The 20,007-nt window shown below is 52.7% G+C and overlaps 6 protein-coding genes across 6 annotated transcripts; 3 read left to right on the top strand and 3 right to left on the bottom strand.

Moving 5' to 3' along the window:
- Window positions 1–702: 702 nt before the first annotated feature.
- Window positions 703–1,572, top strand: SAPIO_CDS6088 (GTP:AMP phosphotransferase, mitochondrial; the record flags this gene model as incomplete). The annotated part of the gene is made up of 2 exons (XM_016788277.1): window positions 703–859; window positions 920–1,572. The coding sequence occupies 2 exons, from the start codon at window positions 703–705 to the stop codon at window positions 1,570–1,572; spliced, it is 810 nt and encodes a 269-aa protein (XP_016642034.1).
- An 881-nt stretch (window positions 1,573–2,453) lies between these two features.
- On the top strand, window positions 2,454–3,987 carry SAPIO_CDS6087 (Sorting nexin-4; the record flags this gene model as incomplete). The annotated part of the gene is made up of 2 exons (XM_016788276.1): window positions 2,454–2,714; window positions 2,830–3,987. The coding sequence occupies 2 exons, from the start codon at window positions 2,454–2,456 to the stop codon at window positions 3,985–3,987; spliced, it is 1,419 nt and encodes a 472-aa protein (XP_016642033.1).
- Window positions 3,988–4,870: 883 nt separating this feature from the next.
- On the bottom strand, window positions 4,871–7,630 carry SAPIO_CDS6086 (uncharacterized protein; the record flags this gene model as incomplete). The annotated part of the gene is made up of 3 exons (XM_016788275.1): window positions 4,871–5,654; window positions 5,801–6,375; window positions 6,482–7,630. The coding sequence occupies 3 exons, from the start codon at window positions 7,628–7,630 to the stop codon at window positions 4,871–4,873; spliced, it is 2,508 nt and encodes an 835-aa protein (XP_016642032.1).
- A 3,761-nt stretch (window positions 7,631–11,391) lies between these two features.
- On the top strand, window positions 11,392–16,657 carry SAPIO_CDS6085 (uncharacterized protein; the record flags this gene model as incomplete). The annotated part of the gene is made up of 4 exons (XM_016788274.1): window positions 11,392–13,501; window positions 13,608–15,027; window positions 15,105–15,314; window positions 15,376–16,657. The coding sequence occupies 4 exons, from the start codon at window positions 11,392–11,394 to the stop codon at window positions 16,655–16,657; spliced, it is 5,022 nt and encodes a 1,673-aa protein (XP_016642031.1).
- An 841-nt stretch (window positions 16,658–17,498) lies between these two features.
- SAPIO_CDS6084 (uncharacterized protein) lies at window positions 17,499–18,090 on the bottom strand (the record flags this gene model as incomplete). Its single annotated transcript, XM_016788273.1, has 2 exons — window positions 17,499–17,717; window positions 17,857–18,090. The coding sequence occupies 2 exons, from the start codon at window positions 18,088–18,090 to the stop codon at window positions 17,499–17,501; spliced, it is 453 nt and encodes a 150-aa protein (XP_016642030.1).
- A 445-nt stretch (window positions 18,091–18,535) lies between these two features.
- SAPIO_CDS6083 (Uncharacterized protein) lies at window positions 18,536–19,795 on the bottom strand (the record flags this gene model as incomplete). The annotated part of the gene is made up of 4 exons (XM_016788272.1): window positions 18,536–18,967; window positions 19,033–19,544; window positions 19,631–19,715; window positions 19,775–19,795. 4 exons carry the CDS (start codon window positions 19,793–19,795, stop codon window positions 18,536–18,538), a joined length of 1,050 nt encoding a protein of 349 aa, XP_016642029.1.
- Between the last annotated feature and the right edge of the window lie 212 nt (window positions 19,796–20,007).

Here is a 20,007-nt window from a genome sequence, read left to right as displayed (position 1 = left end):
AGGGGGGATTGGCGCCTGTCAAGGAATGAGTGGCATCGACGATCGTTAACATTTGTACTCTATACGCAAATCAGCAGCAAAAAGTACATCAGCGATACTTTGATGGAAGCTCGCTCGGCATGTTGATGGCAATCTTGGAGGGCAATTCCTCCAACTACTATAAGGTGATTCCCCTCCTTCCCCTCATGGAAGCGATCCTGCTCCCCATAAATAGCACTGGTGAAATGCTCATTCTGTCTCACTCTTCACTTCTTGACATGAATCATTCTGGGTGCGGCTTTTCATTCTAGTAGTTTAAAATTCGCCTTGGAGCTGAAGTCGGGAGTTCGCCAATCGTTTCTTGTTTTGGATACGCCACTTTTGTTGAGTTGGAAAGACCACACGGATAATTTCTTATCCTCCCCCCTTTAAAATACTATCTTCTTACACGCCATCAATATTCATCGTCCGTGACCGGCGACAATTCACTCTAACCGACCGACCGGCTTCACGACGGCAAAGGCTGGGCGCGTGTTGTAACCGAAATCAGCTCTTGGGGGATTCTCGACTTCACGCCCGACTTTCTCGCCCCTGTTCTTGCTGTATTTTCTTTTCCAATCCCTCATTTTAGCAGGAAGCCCGCCATATTTTTTTGAATAGGCCCCCGCAGCAGGACAATTCGATCTTTAAAGCTGTTCCGAGTTTGGCCGATATAAGTCGAGGATGAGTCTCAAAAGGGCAGCGAGGGTAATTCTAGTCGGCGCGCCAGGTGTCGGAAAGGGGACGCAGTCAGAACGATTACTCAAACGATACACTCAACTCCAGTCCATAAGTTCGGGTGATTTGCTTCGCCAGAATGTCAAGAACAGGACGCCGCTCGGTAAGAGGCCCCCCCTCTCTCACAATCAACCCACTTCGTTACTCACATGTCTACCCCTAGGCATCAAGGTCGAGAGCACCATGAAGGCCGGCGGCCTTGTCTCGGATGATTTAATTCTGAGGTTAATTTCGAATGAGTTTTTCCAGCGAGGCTGGTTGAAGGGTCAGGGCCCACCGCAGGTAATGACTTTCGCCTCCGCTGCTGGACAGGAGACTCTAGACGAGTCTCCAGCCAAGTCTGTTGTTGATTCTGTTATCAACTCGACGTTACAGTCCGGTGCCACGCCCCAAGTATCCGACAACCCCTCGGCGTCTTTCATCCTCGACGGCTTCCCGCGCACAGCGGCGCAAGCCGAGATGCTCGACAAGATCATCCCCATCAACCTCGTCGTCTCCATAACAACCCCCTTCGACGTCATCCTGGAACGAATTACGGGCCGCTGGGTGCACGAGCCCTCCGGTCGAGTCTACAACACGAGCTTTAACGCGCCTCGCGTGGCCGGCATCGACGATGTCACGGGTGAGCCTCTCACCCAGCGCCCGGATGACTCAGAGGAAGTCTACCGTGCCAGATTCGCCAAGTTTGAGGAGACGAATAGGCCTCTACTAGATCACTATGCCAACAAGGGCTTGCTCTGGGAGGCCAGTGGGCTTAGCAGCGACGAGATTACCCCCAAGATCTTCCAGCACTTTGAGAAGATGTTTGGCAACTAAGGTTTTATACCCGGTACATATATAGTCCGTGTACAATGCATTGTTTCTCGGCCACTATCGAGTCAATAGAAATTCTGCGATGCGTCGGGTTCATTTGACTGCTTGAGAGGCATGTCGCAAAGGTGTCTAACAGTCTCACTTTGCTGATGCCAGCGCCTTATTATTTTATTTTTCTGTTGGATTTTCGCGACCAGAAATATATAGTTCGATTTACGTCTAAAATATATATCACACCAGCCAAAATCAGGATCAATTGATGTCTTTTCCCATATCGGCGGCGAATACTTTTTTGAGTTGGAGTTCGCCCGCTGACTGCTCTTCGGGACTTCTTGCGCGAATGTACAATGTAGTTTCCGGAATTGCCACCCCCGTGTGGCCGCGTGGGAGGAGGCAAACTCCGGTCCCCCGAAGTTTTCGTGTTGTTCTTATTTTGCTTTTATTCAATTTTAGAAGACGTTGACTGTACCGAGGCAGGTACAAACGCCAGTGACCTATGGTTGATGTGCATTGTCCGCTCTTTCCCCACGTGCTTACCTGAGCACCTTAGCATTGTTCCATTGAACCGTCTGATCAAGCACCACTTTGATGGTGGTGCAGGGGCTGGTGGGTAGGTAATGTACTCTGTACAATTGTAGGGAAGGTGGGACGGTGAAGGTGGAAGGTGGGCGGGACCTACGTAATACAGCTCCCACAGTGTATCGCCAGAACCTCAGCACCACCTCCATTCCTCAAGCAAGATAGCCGAAGCCACATTCGCCGCCCATCCCAATAATTCCACATCGCTCCCGAACCAGCGCTTCGAATCGAAACCCCCAAACTGCGCACCCATCACCCGTCTACTCCCAAAATCACTCAGCCAGGCGCATGTGACTACACACGCCATGGCCGTGATTGACCAAGACACCTTCTCGAACGTCTCGTGGCAGAGCGATCATGGAGAGCCCATCCCAGGCTCCAGCTCCAGACCGGATGACGCCGCGGATAATTTGAATAACGGCATGGCGGCGGAGAACAATCTTGACCGAGACGAGCTTGGCGGTAATGCACTGGGTTTGGAGAAGCTCGAATGTACCGTATCATCGCCCATCAAAGAAAACGATGGGACGAAGGATGCATTTGTATCCTACTTGATAACTACGCGAGTGAGTAGTTCCGGGAGTCGATTCACCCTTGCCCATGCCTTTCTCCCTCCATCAAGACGGGTGCTTGCATTGCTTTCCCAAGCAGCGAATGGTTATGGAGCTGACCTATCTACAGTCGACATTCCCCTCATTCCAGAAACCAGTGACGACCGTCCGCCGTCGCTTTACGGATTTCGTTTTCTTGTACAAATCTCTCAGCAAGGATTTCGTCGCCTGCGCTGTGCCTCCGATTCCCGACAAACAGCGAATGGAGTATGTCCGCGGCGATCGCTTCGGTCCCGATTTTACCGCCCGCCGAGCCCATAGCCTTCAGCGCTTCTTGACGAGGCTAGCCTCCCATCCTGTTCTCCGCCGCTCTTCCATTCTCCACAGATTCCTCGAAAGTCCAGAGTGGAATGCAACGATGCGCTCGCGTACCACCCGAGCTTCGACATCATCCGAGCACGGCGCGGGCGGTGTCTTCGACAACTTTGCCGATACCTTCATCAACGCTTTTACCAAAGTGCACAAGCCGGATAAGAGATTCATTGAGGTCAAGGAGAAGAGCGATAAGTTGGACGAGGATCTCTCGCACGTCGAAAAGGTCATGGCCCGGGTGATCCGCCGCGAGGCAGACCTCGAGACAGACCTCAAAGATCTCGCCGAGCAGTTCCAGAAGCTTATCAACCTCGAGCCTGGAGTGGAGGATCCCCTGCGAGCCTTTTCCAACTCGGTAGAGGACACCTCTGCGGGACTCAAAAAGCTCAAGGACCTCACAGATCAAGATTACCTTGGCAGTCTCAGGGACATGCAGGCTTACAGCCAAGCTCTCAAGAACCTCCTTAAGGCGCGCGAGCAGAAGCAGCTCGATTTCGAACAGCTAACGGAATACCTCAATAAGAGCACCGTCGAGAGGGACGCCCTGCAATCTGGCAGTCACTACTACGGCGCGACGGGCGGCATCACCGCCGGAGCCAGCGGCTTCATCCGGTCCAAGATCGAGGACGTGCGCGGCGTCGACCACGAGCAAGCCAGGCGAGAGCGCCAGCGTAAGCTCGAGCTTAGGATCGAGGAACTTACTCAGGAGGTTAAGGAGGCTAAGAATATGAGTGAGATGTTTGATGAGGAGGTTGTGCGAGAGGTGACTGACTTTGAACGCATTAAGAGGTGTGAGCTGAGGAAAGAGTTTGGAGCTCTGGCTGACGCTCATGTGGAGTTTTATGGGGAGTGTATTGATGTATGGGAAAAGTATATCCGTGATATGGAAAAGGAGGGCGGTGTGCTTCCACCCTGAAGTGCCCTGGCCATCGTGAAGAGAAAGGGGGGGAAGGGTTATGGTTGAAGGTTTCTTTCGACTCTTTTTTTCTTATCATTTCACTTCTTTCGTCCCATCCTTTCTACGGCGTTGTTGGTATCAACCTCTGGAGGCAGCTCATTCGTTTCTCGTCTTTTTTCACCCGGTAGTTGGGGTTCTTCTAGGATTCACAGGGAATAAATAAAGTTTGTTCAGAAGTGGACATGGAGTGGTCAATACATTTCATGTTTGTGTCTCTCTTCAGATATTCTCGATGATGGGCAGAGGATTTGGTCCGGAGATATCATTGATACTAGAAGACGGCCCTTCCCAAAGTTCGAAGCAACCCGATACCGCTAAGACTAGACCAGTAATCTTCTCCCCCCCTCCCCCCCCCAAAAAAAAAAGCTTCAGATGCAATAAGAATCGACCTGAAAATAATCAACATCCTGGATATCAACGGTGCTTGGATCGATTCAAGTGTCAGAAACCTCATGTTCTGTAATCCAATAGACCTGCAATTGAACTGATATTTCCCCGATACACGTACAGCGCTCGCTACCCGCTGCCCTTGGAGGTCGTCCCTCTCTCGACACACACACACACACACCACACACCGTAATACCCGCCCTGAAGGTTTCTCGTCCCAATAAATAGTAAAACCAAATCGATGCGGTAGACCTCCTTTCATTAGGCCAAGTGCATTTTATGTTTTATACAGGTGTAAAGGAGTAAACAAGGAGCCAAAGCGAAGGAAGAGAAAAGCAAAGACAAGGAACTTTCTATGCAACTATGCCGGAGCTGAAATGCAGCGTAACATGTACTGGATAATAAACAGAAACCCAAAAAGTTTCAGCGCCATGCAAACCATTAAACACCCCCTTTAACGCCCGGGATCCAGTAGCCGGCTCTGCTGAGCTTGATCTCCCACATCATCGTCATCATCGTCATCCCCAATGACGTGCTGGGCCGCCTCTCCATCTCGTTCGTCTGCATCAAGAGGTAGACGCTCGGCGGAGGAGCCATCCCTGTATCCCACTTCGAAATCGCTATCGTCGTCGCTGCCGCCGGCGAAAGCGTCATAGAGCTCGCCTCCGCGCGTGCGGCGTGTTTGCCCACCGCCATAGGATGCCTTCTCGCCGCCTTCGTAGCCATCGGCATCCTCGGCAAGGGGCTCGAACTCGTATTCATTGCCCTGGTTATTTCGTAGTTGCCTGCGGCGAGCCAACCAAAGATAAATGCCGAGACCGATGCAGAAGGCGATGATGAGGGCGAGTGCGCCGTATATCCAGACTTGCGCGCGAGACGACACGCCGAAACTCGGAAGCCACGATACCCAAGACGACGACGTGGCTGGCGCCGCAGTTCCGGTCTCTGTTGGCTTGCTGCTCTCCGGACGTTGGGGATCAGCATCCGTGGCCCCGGGATCGGCGATGGCCGTCTTAGTAGGAAGGGCAGTCGCCGTGGTAGAAGCGATAGCGCTCGTGGTGGCAACGCTGGCATGGTCACTGTCATCGGACTCTTGCGGCATGGGAAGCTTCACGGCCTTTTCGGGGTCAATCGATTCTCCCCATAGTTTCAGATGCCAGTCGACCCAAACACCTTCATGTTCATTTTGTTTGGTGTCCCTGACCACGACCTTCCACTTTCCAATACCACTTTCACCCCTGCGACAAGCGAAACGTTAGTTTTCGTGATGTGTCAAGCGATATAATACGCTAGCGAAAGAGCGAAACCTCAAAAACATAGGGGGACGGGGAAGGCAAGAACCAGGGCAAAGGGAATGTAAGACCCGGGGGGGGGGGCTTCTTACCAATGGGCTACGCTCATAAATGTCCAATCAACATAACCAGTATCCGCAGTGTCGTATTTCCGGGTGGTTGCAATATGGCTCACGACGTTCTGGGGACTAATCAAGTCAACACTGAGGTCGCCGCGCCGAGTATGGTTAACATTCATCGTGACAGTTATATGCTCGACACGTTCGAGGTTGGCCTCCTTCAGCATATCGGGGGTTATCTCGAATTCGTCGGACAAGCCGTCCTCTCCTTGGGGGATGGGCTTATTGACATGGATCCAGGGAGAGAAGTACCAGGCCTGAGGCTTGACCTTCTCCCAAGTCTTGGCCAGCTCGACGGCACCATAGGTGTCAATCTTGCCGAAGCCAAAGGTGTGGCTGAACTCCTTCCCGCTCGCCGTGGGCTGCCAGTCGTCGGCTTCGCCATAGATAGGTACAGCTGTTTTCATGAAAATATACTGCACATCTCTCCACGAGAGATCAGACCGGGCTTCCAAAACTAGGGCAAGGATGCCAGCGGCAAGGGGGGCTGCTGCGGAAGTGCCTCCATGACCAGTATAACATTTGTTGGCACCAACGTCGGTAGTATGCTAGAGGGCATGTTAATCGAGCCGCATACGGGGCGGAGAAAGGAAAGAGAAAAAGAAAGAAGAGAGAGTGGAAGGGGAGGGGAGGGGTTTGGGTTATCGCACGTACAATCGCATCATTGCTCCCGCTGCTATACGTCACCACAAGCTGCGCGGAGCAGAGTTCGGAATAGTAGGGGTGTTTGCCAGCTCGATCTACTGCGCCGACGGTAATGCTGTAGATGGAATTGGTGTAGCCGTCAAAGTTGCAGTTGTCCTCATTCGCAGCGCCGTTTCCTGAGGCAAATACGTAGATCGATCCCAATCCACCCCTGCCTTCCTGGATTCCCTTGAGCATCGCCTGGCGGATGGCAATGCCAGGGGCTTCCATAGACCGACCGTCATCCGGGGGACCCCACGAGCACGAGTAAATTTGATTATTCTGATAATCGTACGTCATCGCCACGGCCTCGTCCTCGTCGCTGATAAGCTTGCTGAGGATACGAAGGCCGGAAACCCGCGCGTCGTAGGCCACACCCACTCCGCACACATCATTCCGGACAGCAGCGATCTCGCCGGCACAGCGCGTGCCGTGGTGATCGTCGGAAAGCCTGGGTTTAGGCTCAGGGCCGGGATCGTTGAAGTCCCATGAGCCCTCGGCATAATAATTCGCTCTCAAATCCTGACTTGTCATGTCGAGACCATCGTCGACCATAGCAACGATGCTGCCCTTGCCCGTGATGCCCTGCAACCAGACACCGGTGACGTTTATGTCCTGACCCACTTGCACGGTATTGATCAAATGCCACTGATTCTTGAATATGGGGTCGCTGATATCCAGAGTGTCCATAACCTCACGCTGCATCCTAACAGCGCCATCGTCGGGTTTATCGGCGCGAGGGCTGGCGGGACGTGACGTGTATCCAGGGGGGATCCTCTTCGACCAAGGTTTTCGCGGGATGTCCTTTTTCGCCATGCGTACGCCGTCTAGGATATCGGGGCCGCGGTCTCGTTTCAGTTTTCGTGTGCGGAGGGCATCGGAGACGAAATCGACGTTGGATTTGGGCGCGGAGAAGACGTGGAGATGATCCAAGACGCCAACCTGGCCATCATGCTCGAGGCCGAGTCGGCGCGCTATATCTTGGGGAGAGACTCCATCATCGAGGTGGAGTAGGTAGTAGTCGCTCGTCTCGTAGTTGCGAGGGGTCTTCCGGATGGGGTGGGAGGCAAGGGCGGAGGCCAACAAGCCTAGGGCGCCTAATAAACGAGCGAGTCTCATACTGGCAGATTACCTCAAGACCAGGGCCAAGAGAAATGGCACTGGATGCCGTGACCAACAAGGTCGACGGCTGGGAAGAGGATAGAGGGGAGGGCGCGGCGAAGGGGGCCTGGCACGGAGTCTATTGCATTGGGGATGGGCGGGTAGAAGGGTCGCGACGGGCTCGATAAGAACAACTAGGCGTAAAAACTACTGTCGCGAGTTCATGTGAGAAATGGAGCAATAGAAGAGGCAAGAAATAAATGGACGCTAGCCAGTGGAAGAGACGGGGCTAGGAGGAGATGGAGGTCGACTGGAGTATGATGGAATTTAAGGAGAGCCTACAAGGTCGACAGGCTTGAGAGATACGCACCAACTCGGAACTCGAGTGATCCAAAATAAAAAAGAGGAAGATGGAAACGGCGGGACAACTTACTACGTATGAACAAGAGAGTGTGAGAATTGAAGTAATAAAAGAATAATAGAAAGTGAGATATGAGAGTGAAGTCTGCAAATGGGTTGGCGACCTGGAGGGGAGGCCTGGAATTAAGCACGAGTTTGAAGAGCGCTGTAGATTTAGCCTTCAAGTTAGCCGGGCTTGAGTCGTGGCCTCAATGTGGATGTCGTCAATGGATTTTTGACTAGGCTCTCTGGATGGAGAGTGGGCAGTGTACAGCAGCTGGCAGTGGACAGACGGCAGGCGACAAGGCGATCGAGACAGCACAGACTTGAGGAGAGAAGACACAATGTGCTCTGGCTGACCCACAAACGACGATCGTTGGAGGCAAGCACTTCGTACTTGGTATTACTTGGCACAAGTACTGAGGTACACAGGTATTATGGGTAATTATGGACGCCACAGTTGCAAAAAGAATGGTGAGACAGCATAGATCTCGCGCGAGTTCTGTGCGGTACGAAGGTACTTCGATTTTCTTCGAGATTACGTATGCAGGCCGTCCAAGTATTTGTACGAAGTACTTCGTAGTGTAGGTCAAATGATACATGGATGGAGTACGTAAGTCGATGCGTGTTTCGTGAGAAATTCACCAGAGGAATTTGATGAAGAAGTACACAGGTACTTCGTATGCCGAATCGCTTCCAAGTTTGTGACCAAGTCCCGAATTTTATGAAGTAGTGAGTGTACTTGATCGCAAACCACTTTTTAGTGCACATTAATCAAATTAATGAATCAATTCATCAATCAATCGTAATCGCACATCAAATACACAAAGCAGTCAAGTCGAAGTATGCCCAATCAAGGCTGACCGGAAGCGGCAGAATCTTGACCAGGCAAGTACTTCGTGCTTGCTCTAAGAACCATTGGTAGCCTACAATCCTCATCTTGGGTGGACTTGTGGCCGTCCTTTTGATAATAATAGCGCTCGAAGTACCTCAGTGGTGTCAGAGCTTGCATGCTTTTCCATGGTTGGATCATCAATCGAAAAATTCTAGAAGCTTGAGGCTAGACTCAACTTCCTCCCTCAGCATCAACTCCGCTCTCGACACATCAAGATGCTATTCGAGAGCTAGAAGGCTAAGCCATTCCATTCTTGCTTGATTTGCTCAACGCTACTTTCGCTTGGGCGCTTGGTACTCACCAACGCCCCTTCCAAAGAGCCCACCATCTTGGTCTAGGAAGTTGAGTTTGGGAGCCTCCTATGGATTCGTTCTCTTGGTATCTTACCGTGGCTCCCTGCAGTAGGTGTAACACCCGGCTCTCATCACAACACCACAACGGGAGAGTCGGGAACGCCTGTTTCGTAGGAACCATTTTATGGTTGAACCCGCGCCGGGAAGTTGGAAGATGCATCAAATCATTACAAGTAGGATTTCCGCACCGGCGCCTCAAATTGGCCATGGGCGTCCAGCTACTCAAAAGCCCAGAGATGGAGATCCCAGGGCAAAGCCTGGAAACGGACGTAAAAAACAGAATCAGGTCCGCAAGAGGTCCGCAAGAGGTCCGCAAGAGGATTGGAGTAAAGAGTCTTTCGTGCGGTCAATTGTTCTGTCCCCATCTTTCAGGGTGTCCGCGGACCAGCGTTGTTCGAATCAATGATGTGGCTGGGTCTCCGGTCTAAGCCTGCATCGGACATCAGACGGGTACGCGTACGGGTGCCAATCCCACTTCCACCGAGAGGCACTTACACGAATGCGGTGGCAGAGCGAGAAGACGTAATTAATGAACAGTAAATGGTGGGAACTACGACTGGGATTGGTCCGAGTTCAGGTTTTCTCCAGCCACCGCATTTTCCGTCGGGACCAGGAACGAATGAAGATTGAACATTAGACGTTGATGACCCCCCGGCCCATTTCCTTGGCCCAGCTTCCAAGCTGTTGCTTTTCTTCATTGAAATTGATGCAAGTGCGTGATGTGGGATGTGGGATGCCCGGTACGAAGTTGTCCTCAGCCCTCACACAGTAGAGTCGAAATTAAAAACTCGCCTAGAAATGCCAAGTGATACAGAAACACCAACGAACAGTCTCATCAATGTGTAGCCCTGCTGTCAAGGGGAGACAACGTTTTACATCAACCACTGAAGCCGACTCATTCAATATTGTCTCTCTCCCTTGATCTGCCGGCATTCTAGGCCAATATCTACATCGCATCGAAATCTACTACCGCCTACCACCCCTAACTGGCGACTAGTATATTTCTAGACCTCGAAGAGCAACTCCGTCCCTTTGGCGTCTTGTTCCTATTACCTTTGGGAGAATAGACACGAAGGAGAAGGAGAGGAACGAAGGGAGGCCCATATTGTATCAATTGGTAGTAGCAAGCCTCGCGGACTCTCTCAATTGGGACTTACACCCTCCCTGACTCGATCTACTTTGTAGGCGAGCCAAGAAATTACGAGGTCGCTTTTATTCCTCACCCTCACACTCCCTGTTGTAAGTCTCGTCATCATCCCGTCCAGCCATTGAAGCATCCCAAAATATACAGGTACCATGCCGAGAATAATACACAGCACCATGTATGACATGCCCGACCACATCGATTCTCAGCTCGCGTCCTCGCATACGAACTTCATGACGAAGTACTTTATTGTTCGTGCTTGTGCTTGTTCTGGAGTGGAACCTGGATCGGGGCTTGGGCGTTTAATTGATGTATGCAAGGGTGTCATTGTCCGCTAACAAGTTGGAGCAAGGGACCATACGAAGTCGAGACTGGAGCAAGTGAAGTGGTCTGTGGTCTGTGACCAAGCCAATGCCTTCGATTCGTCCTTTAGATTGATCAATCTTGAAAGTTGACGCCCACCCCAGCCTCCAGCCTCGTCCCTTCCCTCAGCTTTTCCCGCTCCCGTCCCAGCTTTGCCGCGTTCCCACAAAGCAACATCAACATCAAAAAATACCAAGCCATCCCCTACGCGTGCCGTGCCGTGCTGTTCTGAAAACCTCTCATCTCTACGTCTCCATTCTCCATTCTCGCTTCTGGTAAAAAGGAACAAACCCCGATTCCTCTCTCTGCGAAACACCGCCCACCAATTTCGCATGTGTCGCCATCGCATTGGCTGCCATGGAAGCTTGCATTCGACCGCTGCAGCCAGCTCGTCCCCACTAGCCCCGATCTCAGCCCAATCGCATCCCACCCACAACCAGCTGCCCGACTACGACCACAACCACTCAGTCCCACTCAAGCGAGCCCACTCGATCCTACTCGATCCCACGCTGAGCAGTTGAACCACCCTCGAAGCACCCTGCTTCCTTCCACCTTCTCCCAACTCTGAGCCTTCCACAAACGTCGCGAACTGAGGAGGGGGGCCGCCCCTCGCGCTCCAATCACCATGTCAACAGCTCCTTATTGGGGCAAGCTTCCCGCCCCCGCTGCCGCCACCATGCCTCCCTCGAGGCCAAACCGACACTCTGACGACTACGGCAGCCCTATGGACCAAACCCCAGCCGATGACAAGCCGCCTCAACGACCGCAACGCTTCTCCGTCCAAACTACAAACACCACAAACACCGAGGCTCCCACCGAATCTACCTTCAGCCCTTTCGCCTCGCCAACTGCCTCGAGCTTCCTTGGTCAAGGCCTAGCTCCCCGACCCCCATCCTATCCCTACCGTAACACCCCGGACTACCCGCCTGATATCGCCGACAAGCGCAGCCATCGTAGAACCCGGACTCGCGAAGACATCGAACCCCCGGATCTAGCCTCTCCCACTCCACCTGCAGCACCCGACGTCCCCAGAGCTCCTCCCTTGAGCTATCGCCATCCCTACAGCAACGGCGGCACTCCGGATCCATACGCTGCAGCGGCAGCAATGGTTGCTGCCGCCTCGAAAGCAGCGAGAGAGTCTGCGTCGCCCGTGGTGCCTGTGTCCCCCCTGAGCGCCAATATGGAAAGTCGGGAAGGATACTACCCTAGGACCCCTCGCTCTAGCCAACCCGACCACCTTCCCATGGAAAATAACCGACGGCCTATGGATAGCCCCCAGACTCGCGTCGCCGGCGAGGTACCCATGCAGCACGTAAGGAAAGGAAGCGTCAAAGAAGTAACCACCGGACGAAGCTTCCCTCTGGATGCCTCGAGCCAGCCGAGGAGGGCATCCGCGACCTCGCAGCCCGACCGCCGTAGAAAGTTCGCAAACGACCGATCACCGCTCCAGAGACTTGAGCTGACCCTAGACAGTATCTCGAAAGAAGAAAAGCGAGCCAAAGTCGAAGCTGCCGAGCAACGCGCGCGCGAGAGAGCCCGACGCGCTGCCGAGGCCACCAAGCAATCACCATCCACCCCACAACAACAGGTGCGATTCCGAGAAAGAGCTCCCTCTGCTAGCGGGAGCCCACGGGAGAAGCCTGCGGCAAGGCCGACACAGCATCAGACACCTCGCTCAGTAGAGCCACCCGTCGCCGTTCATAGGGGTCCTCTTACGCAAAACCCGCCAGGCGATGCTCGGCCTCATCAAGGCCCCGACCCTGACCGATCAGTTCCAGTTCCTGTCTCGATGGAACCTGCTCCGCCGGTGGTTGATGCAGCCAGCCCGCCAGCAGCAGCAGCCCCTGTGCCACAAATACTGGAGACTGGCAATATGGGCACGCCGAAGCGCAATTTAAGCTTCCGGGAGCGTGCCGCTCAGCAAGATCTCAAGCCTCTCAATGGCCTCCCCCACGACTCACCAGTCACACCGTCTACCGCTCCTCCGCCCTCGAATGGAGGCTTCTCTCTCACCCGAAGTGGCAGTAACAAACTAAAGAAAGATCCTCCTGGCGATCGGTGGTATCGCCTTCGCGTAGAAGCCCAGAACGCACTACCACAGAGCTATGCTCAGTCCCCGGCCCACCTGACTGTGACTGCCGCACCTGAGAATGGGTATTTCCAAGGCCACAGTCAGGAAGTGGTTCATACACCGCAGCAGACGCGAGACATTGATTCATATCCCAGCTTCGCCGCGTCTAGGCAAATAGCCCCCCCAACAAGGGCCTTTACTGAACCCCCAACCCAGCCGCAGCTGCATTCGCAATTGCAACCGCAACCACAGCCGCAACATCAGCCGCAACCTCAACAACCACAACCGCACCTGCAACCGGGTATTCGGCGGCATGATACGGAGCCTATCCCGAGGACAACCCAAACAACCGTCACCTTTGAAGATGATCCCAGGGTCTCTAAGGGCTACCTAAGCGACGGTGACTCTCGTGCAACTGGCACGGATCTCCGCCGGGCGGAGTATACCCCTGGAGATGGGCTGTATTTGCCCCCCAATTTCCTCGATGAGTGGAAGCAAGCTACTGTCGGGTCCCTCAGCGGCACACTTCTCCATCTTGCCGAGGACCTGCCCCAGGGCGTTGGTAAAGACAAGACTTGGTGGGAATCCGAGGGAAGCAAGAGAGGCATTTCGGCTCGTCCCCGGAAGGCAGAGGCGTTTGATGGTGAATATGCAGAGACCAATGGTAACACGTCCCCCCCTTTCCCAAACTTTCCTAACAAACCACAGGTCTTCGCGACGAGACCTTCTCTCGAGTTATTTTACTTTGCTAAGCCTAAACCTTGTCTCAGGTCCCACCAGATTCAAGCCCCAATTATACCTTCAATGTGGCCCTTTGCTTCGATACTGCGGTATTCGCCGTGAGCTAGTAGCAAAATCGACTCGAAATCCCACCATCGTGGAACGGGAGATTTGGAGAGGCACGATCATGATCGTTACTCGAGATTCGGATTCGTCATACGATATTACTCCGACCTTGAGGTTGTTCCTTCAACCCATTGAACTGCTGCCACCTCCGCCAGTACAAGTAAACGGCGACCTCTCACCAGAGTACGTTGATCCGATCGCTGGCCACCCCAAGCTGGGACGCCGCGGAGAGACTCTCTATGTACGCCCCGTAGAGCACCTTGAGGAAGCCAAAGACCTATCTTTCAATGAGACCGAGGAAGGGCTCTATGAAGCTACGAGAAGCCCACCGGATGTTCCCCTTCCAAAGGGGGTAACTGACCTTCCCGGCTCCTACGCCAGCCGTCACAAGCGCATTAAAGTTGATGGCGAGAAAGTTGCAAAGTACAAGGATGTTCGAGGCTTCCGCTTACACGCCGAGAGAGGCCATACCTTCTGGCGTTTTAACGTTGAAGTCGAACTCGCGGAACAACAGCAGCGAGTGGCTTATCGCATCAACCGCGGACCAGCCATGGCATTCTGGGTACCCGCAAAGGGCCAGCCTATGAATATCATGTTCCACAGCTGCAACGGGTTTGGTCTCAATGTTGAAAGGACGGATGATTTCAGTGGCCCTGATCCTCTATGGCGCGATGTGCTTAATACTCACCAGGCACGACCTTTTCACGTCATGATTGGAGGAGGCGGCCAGATCTATAACGACTCGGTCATCGACAACTGTAGGGGATTCCGGCAATGGTACGAGATGAGAAATCCGCTACAAAAGTATAGCGCCCCGTTCTTGCCCGAGCTTCAAAACGAACTCGAAGAGTTCTATCTCGGTCAATACTGCAAGTGGTTTTCCCAGGGCCTGTTTGCGCTCGCTAACTCTCAGATCCCCATGGTCAACATGTTTGATGACCATGAGATCTTCGACGGTTACGGCTCCTACCCTCGTCGTGCCATGAACTGTCCAGTATTCGCTGGTCTTGGAGCCGTAGCGTTCAAATATTATATGCTGTTCCAGCATCAGAGTGTCATGGACGAGACAGATGCCTCAGAACCCTCTTGGATCTTGGGGACCGCTCCCGGGCCGTATATCAAGGAATTGAGCCGCAGTCTGTTTATGGAGCTCGGTTCTGAGATCTCGCTGCTCGCCGTCGACTGTCGGACAGAACGGACAGAGCTTGATGTTATTACAGAGGAAACATTGAAACAAATCATGAATCGGTGCTTCGCGGATGTTAAATCCGGCTCCACCAAACACCTCCTCGTCGTCCTACCCATTCCCATCGCTTACCCGAGGCTTGACTGGCTTGAAAACATGTAAGTCCATGATGTATACCCTACATTCCCAATTTCGCCAATGATGGGTACTAATCATATGCTCCTTGCTTTTTTAGCTTGACCTCGCGTTTGATGCGCCCAGTCAAGGCTGTGGGCAAGACAGGTGTGCTTGGATCGAAGCTTAACCAGCTGGATGCAGGCAGCGAGGTTCTAGACGACCTAAATGACCACTGGACTGCTAAAAACCACAAGGGCGAACGAAGAGACGTTATCGAGGAGTTGCAGGACCTGGCCGCAATCAAGTCTACGCGCATCACGATTCTGAGGTAAGTAGAACTCTTCGATATTACTCGATTAGCGGAGCGTTTAACTAAATACTCTGAACAGCGGCGACGTCAATCTAGCAGCGGTCGGACAGTTTTATTCGCACCCAAGATTCCGGCTTCCCAAGCATAAGGACTACCGCTACATGCCCAACATTATCTCATCGCCGATAGCGAACAGTCCGCCTTCGAATCTGATCGTCGACATGGTCAACAAGAGAAACAAAGTACATCACTTTGACAAGTACACCGAAGAAGACATGATCCCGATGTTCCCTACGGGAGTTGAAGGGAAGCCACGCAATAATAAGCGCCTTCTTCCACATCGCAACTGGTGCTCAATTAGAGTATGGGCACCAGGTAATACCCCGCCGCCATCAGTCGCCCCTTCGGTGCGCGAGAGAAGCATCACGCCTCCCCCCAGCAGCGGTAGTGGTGGGATCTTCCGGCGCCTCTCTAGGCGCAAAAATTCGACACGCAGAGCCGAGGGACCCCACGATTCGCGGCCTCCGGTCTCTGGCTCAGGCGGGCTCTTCCGCTCCTTCTCTCGGCGGAAATCGGTTGACACCGGTCGGCCAGCCCCTTCGTCAGGGAAGCTAGTCCGATCCCTATCGGTGAACAGAGCAGAGTTCAGCGCGAGAAAATTGGTGGGCCTGAGCAAACCCCAGGGCTCGTATCATGGCAGTAACCATCAAGTTCACGAATCTGACGACAGGGCCGGCGACTATGAGCCGTACGGTGATGTCTACGATCCACGGCCCGCACCAGAGGCCGGCCCAGGCTGGACGAGCAGGCTCCGTGGGGGTGGCGAACCAGAGTATGAGCAAGGCGACGAAGCGGCCTTCACAGCACGACCTGTGCGGCCCGCTCAACCACTCCCACTGGACAGCAGTGCCGATGATTTCGTTCCTAAGCCGTTCCACCGCACACCTACTGGCCTATCGACGAAGCAGCGCAAGCACGCAGATGACCTTGCCGTCGACCTTGAGGGCGGGCTCGATATCAGCCTCAACGTCGAGGTCAATCCCAAAGACCCTGCGGGAATTACCGTGCCGTACCGCATTCTTGTGCCGCGGCTCTTCCACGATGAGGAGGATGAGAAGAAGCACGACGCCATGTTGGCGTCGGAACAGCCCACCGGGTTTAAGAGATTCTTGAGTCTTAAGGGCAAGAAGCCTGCTCCTGAAGTTGTCGAGCAAGTGACTATGGAGCAACAATCGCCATCGTTGGCGCACACACAGTCGCTCCATAAGAGGACTCCCCCGAATGGTAGTTATGGTTATGATACCGTCTCCAGTGTTGACCGCTATGATAGTCAGGGCGATATAAGGATGGGCGGCAGATAGACGCCATATCCGAAGACTGTTTTTGCAGGGTAAAAAGCAGAAAAAAAGAACCAAAAATATTGATTAGTTTATCGTTTTCGAGGAAGGATACACGGATGCATAAGACAAAAACGTTATACCTGGTTGTTTGTGTATTATATTTGGGTCTTATCTTTTTTTCTTTTGGAGCTTCCTGGGGTATCGGATTCCCTTGGAAGTCGAATGGGTTTTAGAGATTAGGAAAGGGAATGGGCATAAATTAGAAGAGTTTTCGAGCAAGACTTCAAAAATACAGCTGGGATTTTACCTCTTGCTCTCATTTTCTTCCATAAACGGATCTACATCTCGCATGCCCAACAAACCTGTACAGGAAAGGAGCTATGGAAGTCATCTCACATCTCACACATTGGTCCATGATAACGAACTACCAATGAAGGATGACCTGCGAATTGTCTTTCAGTGACATGTATAATATCTGATTTACTTGTTATTTGTCGATATATTGTTGGTTTTATCTTTCTTTTAGAGTCTTAGCTTGAGATGCACCCAAGACGATTCTTAGAAGAGGAGAACATACCTGAGTGTATAGAGTTATTGCCGCCGAAGCTCACAACGGACCCGAATATATCGGCGATCCGGCTGCTTCGACGTGAGTATTGGCCATGGGGTAAAATACTCCAGCACCCCGGTCATCTCACCCCTTGGTAGTTATCCTAGCCCGGAGACACATACAAGGACGCGGGAAGCATTCTTGGCTAGACGGTGGCCCCAAGACAGGAAATTGGAATAAGAGGGCATGAATCCACCAGATGGATAAGAACTAACAGTCCTCTTTTTTAGACATTTTCTTCCGTTCCCAGCATCACTGGCCATCAGCATCCCGAGAGCCTCCTTCCGGAGTTCTGCTCCTGCTCCTGCCCCGGCGCCGCCCTCCACGAGCTCCACGGCCCCCTTTGCCCGGCGGGGGCCGGACGAAAGCAAAGTCCACATTGATCGTTTGATCTAGAAATTTGGTGTTGTTGGCGCCGTTTATGGCGGCCCTTGCTTCCTGGAGCGTAGCATACTCCAGGAGCGCGTATCCCTACAATTCAAATCAGCCATTTTTCTTCTCTCTAATCGTGCCGACAACATTTCCAATCGAGTCTTCTTCGGAGCTTGTCTCATCCTCCCATAAAAGACGGGGGGCGGGTGGTTCCAGCAAGCGGGTAGGTGACACAAACCTTGACGTAACCGCTTCTCCGGTCAAGATTCAGGTGCAAATTCTTAATCTCGCCGTACTCGCCAAACCGATCCTGCACTGCTTCCTCATCCGCCTCCTCGTGGACGTTCGTCACGATGAGAATCCAGCCTTCCACGCTGCGCACCGCCTTTGCGCCCGCTTGAGTCTGCAGGTCGTCGTCCCGCACCCCACTAGGCGTGGGGCCGGAATCGACATCCATTTCTGTGTCCGACATCTGGGAAACGGTGGAACTGGTCGGGAAAAGTTAAAGTCGAGAAGAGAGGAATTGAGATGAAAACAACGTATCGATTGGGCAGAGATGATGTACTATTGGGTCTGAAAACGCCAGAGAGGCACGCTTGGATGAGATTCAATGCGATGAGGTCAAAACGATTTTGGTGGTCACCCGATTATGTAATACAACTTCCCCTTCAAACTGTTCACTTGAACCATCACACTCATCCCGCCGTTCTTTCGAACGTCGAGCACTTGCTATTACAACGGACTGTTCCAGTTCAAGACTTATTAAAATGGTAATAATTCCTTAACGATACGACCAATTTTATGAAATACATTGTAAAATCCCGTAATTTCCTATATTGACCGCCCACCCCTACTTATTTATACTCGTCGCAAACTCCCAACGCTTCCTGAGAATAACTTGGATAAGAACTGCCGGGTCAATTATCCCGCCATTCCTCGCCATTCGTCACGCCGCTTGGCTCACCGTTACCAGTTGTATGCACAGAAGGGAGTGCCGAGTCCTCGTCATCGTCGTCAAGGGCTTTGGCGAGGTCATCTGGATCGTGCATCCTGGCGTCGGGGTCAACTGCATCATCGAAGTCCACGTCGTTTTGGTGACCAGTCAGCCTCTCCGTCTCATGAATACCATCATCAGCGGAGACAGAAATTCCCCGAGATCCCCACTTCGGGCGAGCCGAGCTCCGAGGTTGGTTGCGACCGCCAGTCGCCGGGCTGGACTCTTCATCATCATCATGCTCCACGTGTACATTTGGACCGATGATCCGTCCGATAAGCCAACCCCGTTGATAGTCTTGGGCATCGACAATGCCACCGTTTCGTAGCCTGACACGGGGGCGTGTGTAGTAGCACTGTTGGAAGAGAGATGTTAGTAACAGTCAAACATAAAAGGGCGGGAAGATTGGTGCTATCGAACCCAGAAGAAGTCAATGAACAGAGCGGTTTGGATGACACCAAAGATGACCGAAACGGCGTTGGGTGGTCTACTGGAGGGATCAACCCCTCGATAGATCCAGTTCAGGACATAGAGAAAACGATAGGTGCCGAGGGCAAGCAGATAGAACGAATTTATAACCGTCGGGACCGTGGTTTGGCGCAAGAGAAGAAGCTGAGGGAGAACGCAGACCGATTCGAGTATTACAGAGAAGTCCCAGAGCCACTGAGAGAAGCTCCAATAGCTCTCAAATATAAGCATGGCAAAAGGCGAGACGATAAATGAGCCGCCGAGAATGGCTGCACCAATCTTCCATGATATCTCGCGCTCTCTAGTTCTGGGGAAGACCCATTGCATGATAGCAATGATGTAAAGCGAAGAAGTGATGTAGAAGATTTTGAAGAAAAGATTATACGGCGACGGCTCGGTGAAGATATCGAGGTATCGAGTACAGAAAACGATCGCGTAGAGGATCTGTGTAATCATCGACACTCCTGGTGAGACGGCGCGGGACATGGGTGATCAGTAAAAACACAACCTCCTGAAAGGCCTAGAAACTTGTTTCAGGTGGTGGACATACCTTCAGCACTGCGGTTGCGATGTATCGCATACATGAGGATTCCTTTCGAGGATATGTGAAAGATATCCCCCGCAACGCGGAAGACCTAATACGTCCTGTTAGCTGGAGAAACTAAAACTACAATGGCAATTAAGACGGACGCACATTGAAGGCTCCTGACGACATGACGGCGAATTCAAACCAGACACCTAAAATAGACGCGCAGTATAGAGTTGGGAAAGGATGGACGGAGCTGAGGCCGGCACGATCGTAAGGGTGGCCAAGCCAGGAGCCGGATGGTAGGCGAATGAGACTGGGCGCGTGAGTTGGGAAGCTGGAAAGGCCTGGGGAAGATTAGATGGCGTTCTCCTGAAACTGTCGTGATAGAGTCATGGAGC

This window comes from Scedosporium apiospermum (assembly GCF_000732125.1).
Source record: "Scedosporium apiospermum strain IHEM 14462 chromosome Unknown SEQ_SAPIO_0100, whole genome shotgun sequence".
NCBI classification, from domain to species: Eukaryota; Fungi; Ascomycota; class Sordariomycetes; order Microascales; family Microascaceae; genus Scedosporium; species Scedosporium apiospermum.
This window is presented reverse-complemented; position numbering and strand designations above follow the sequence as displayed.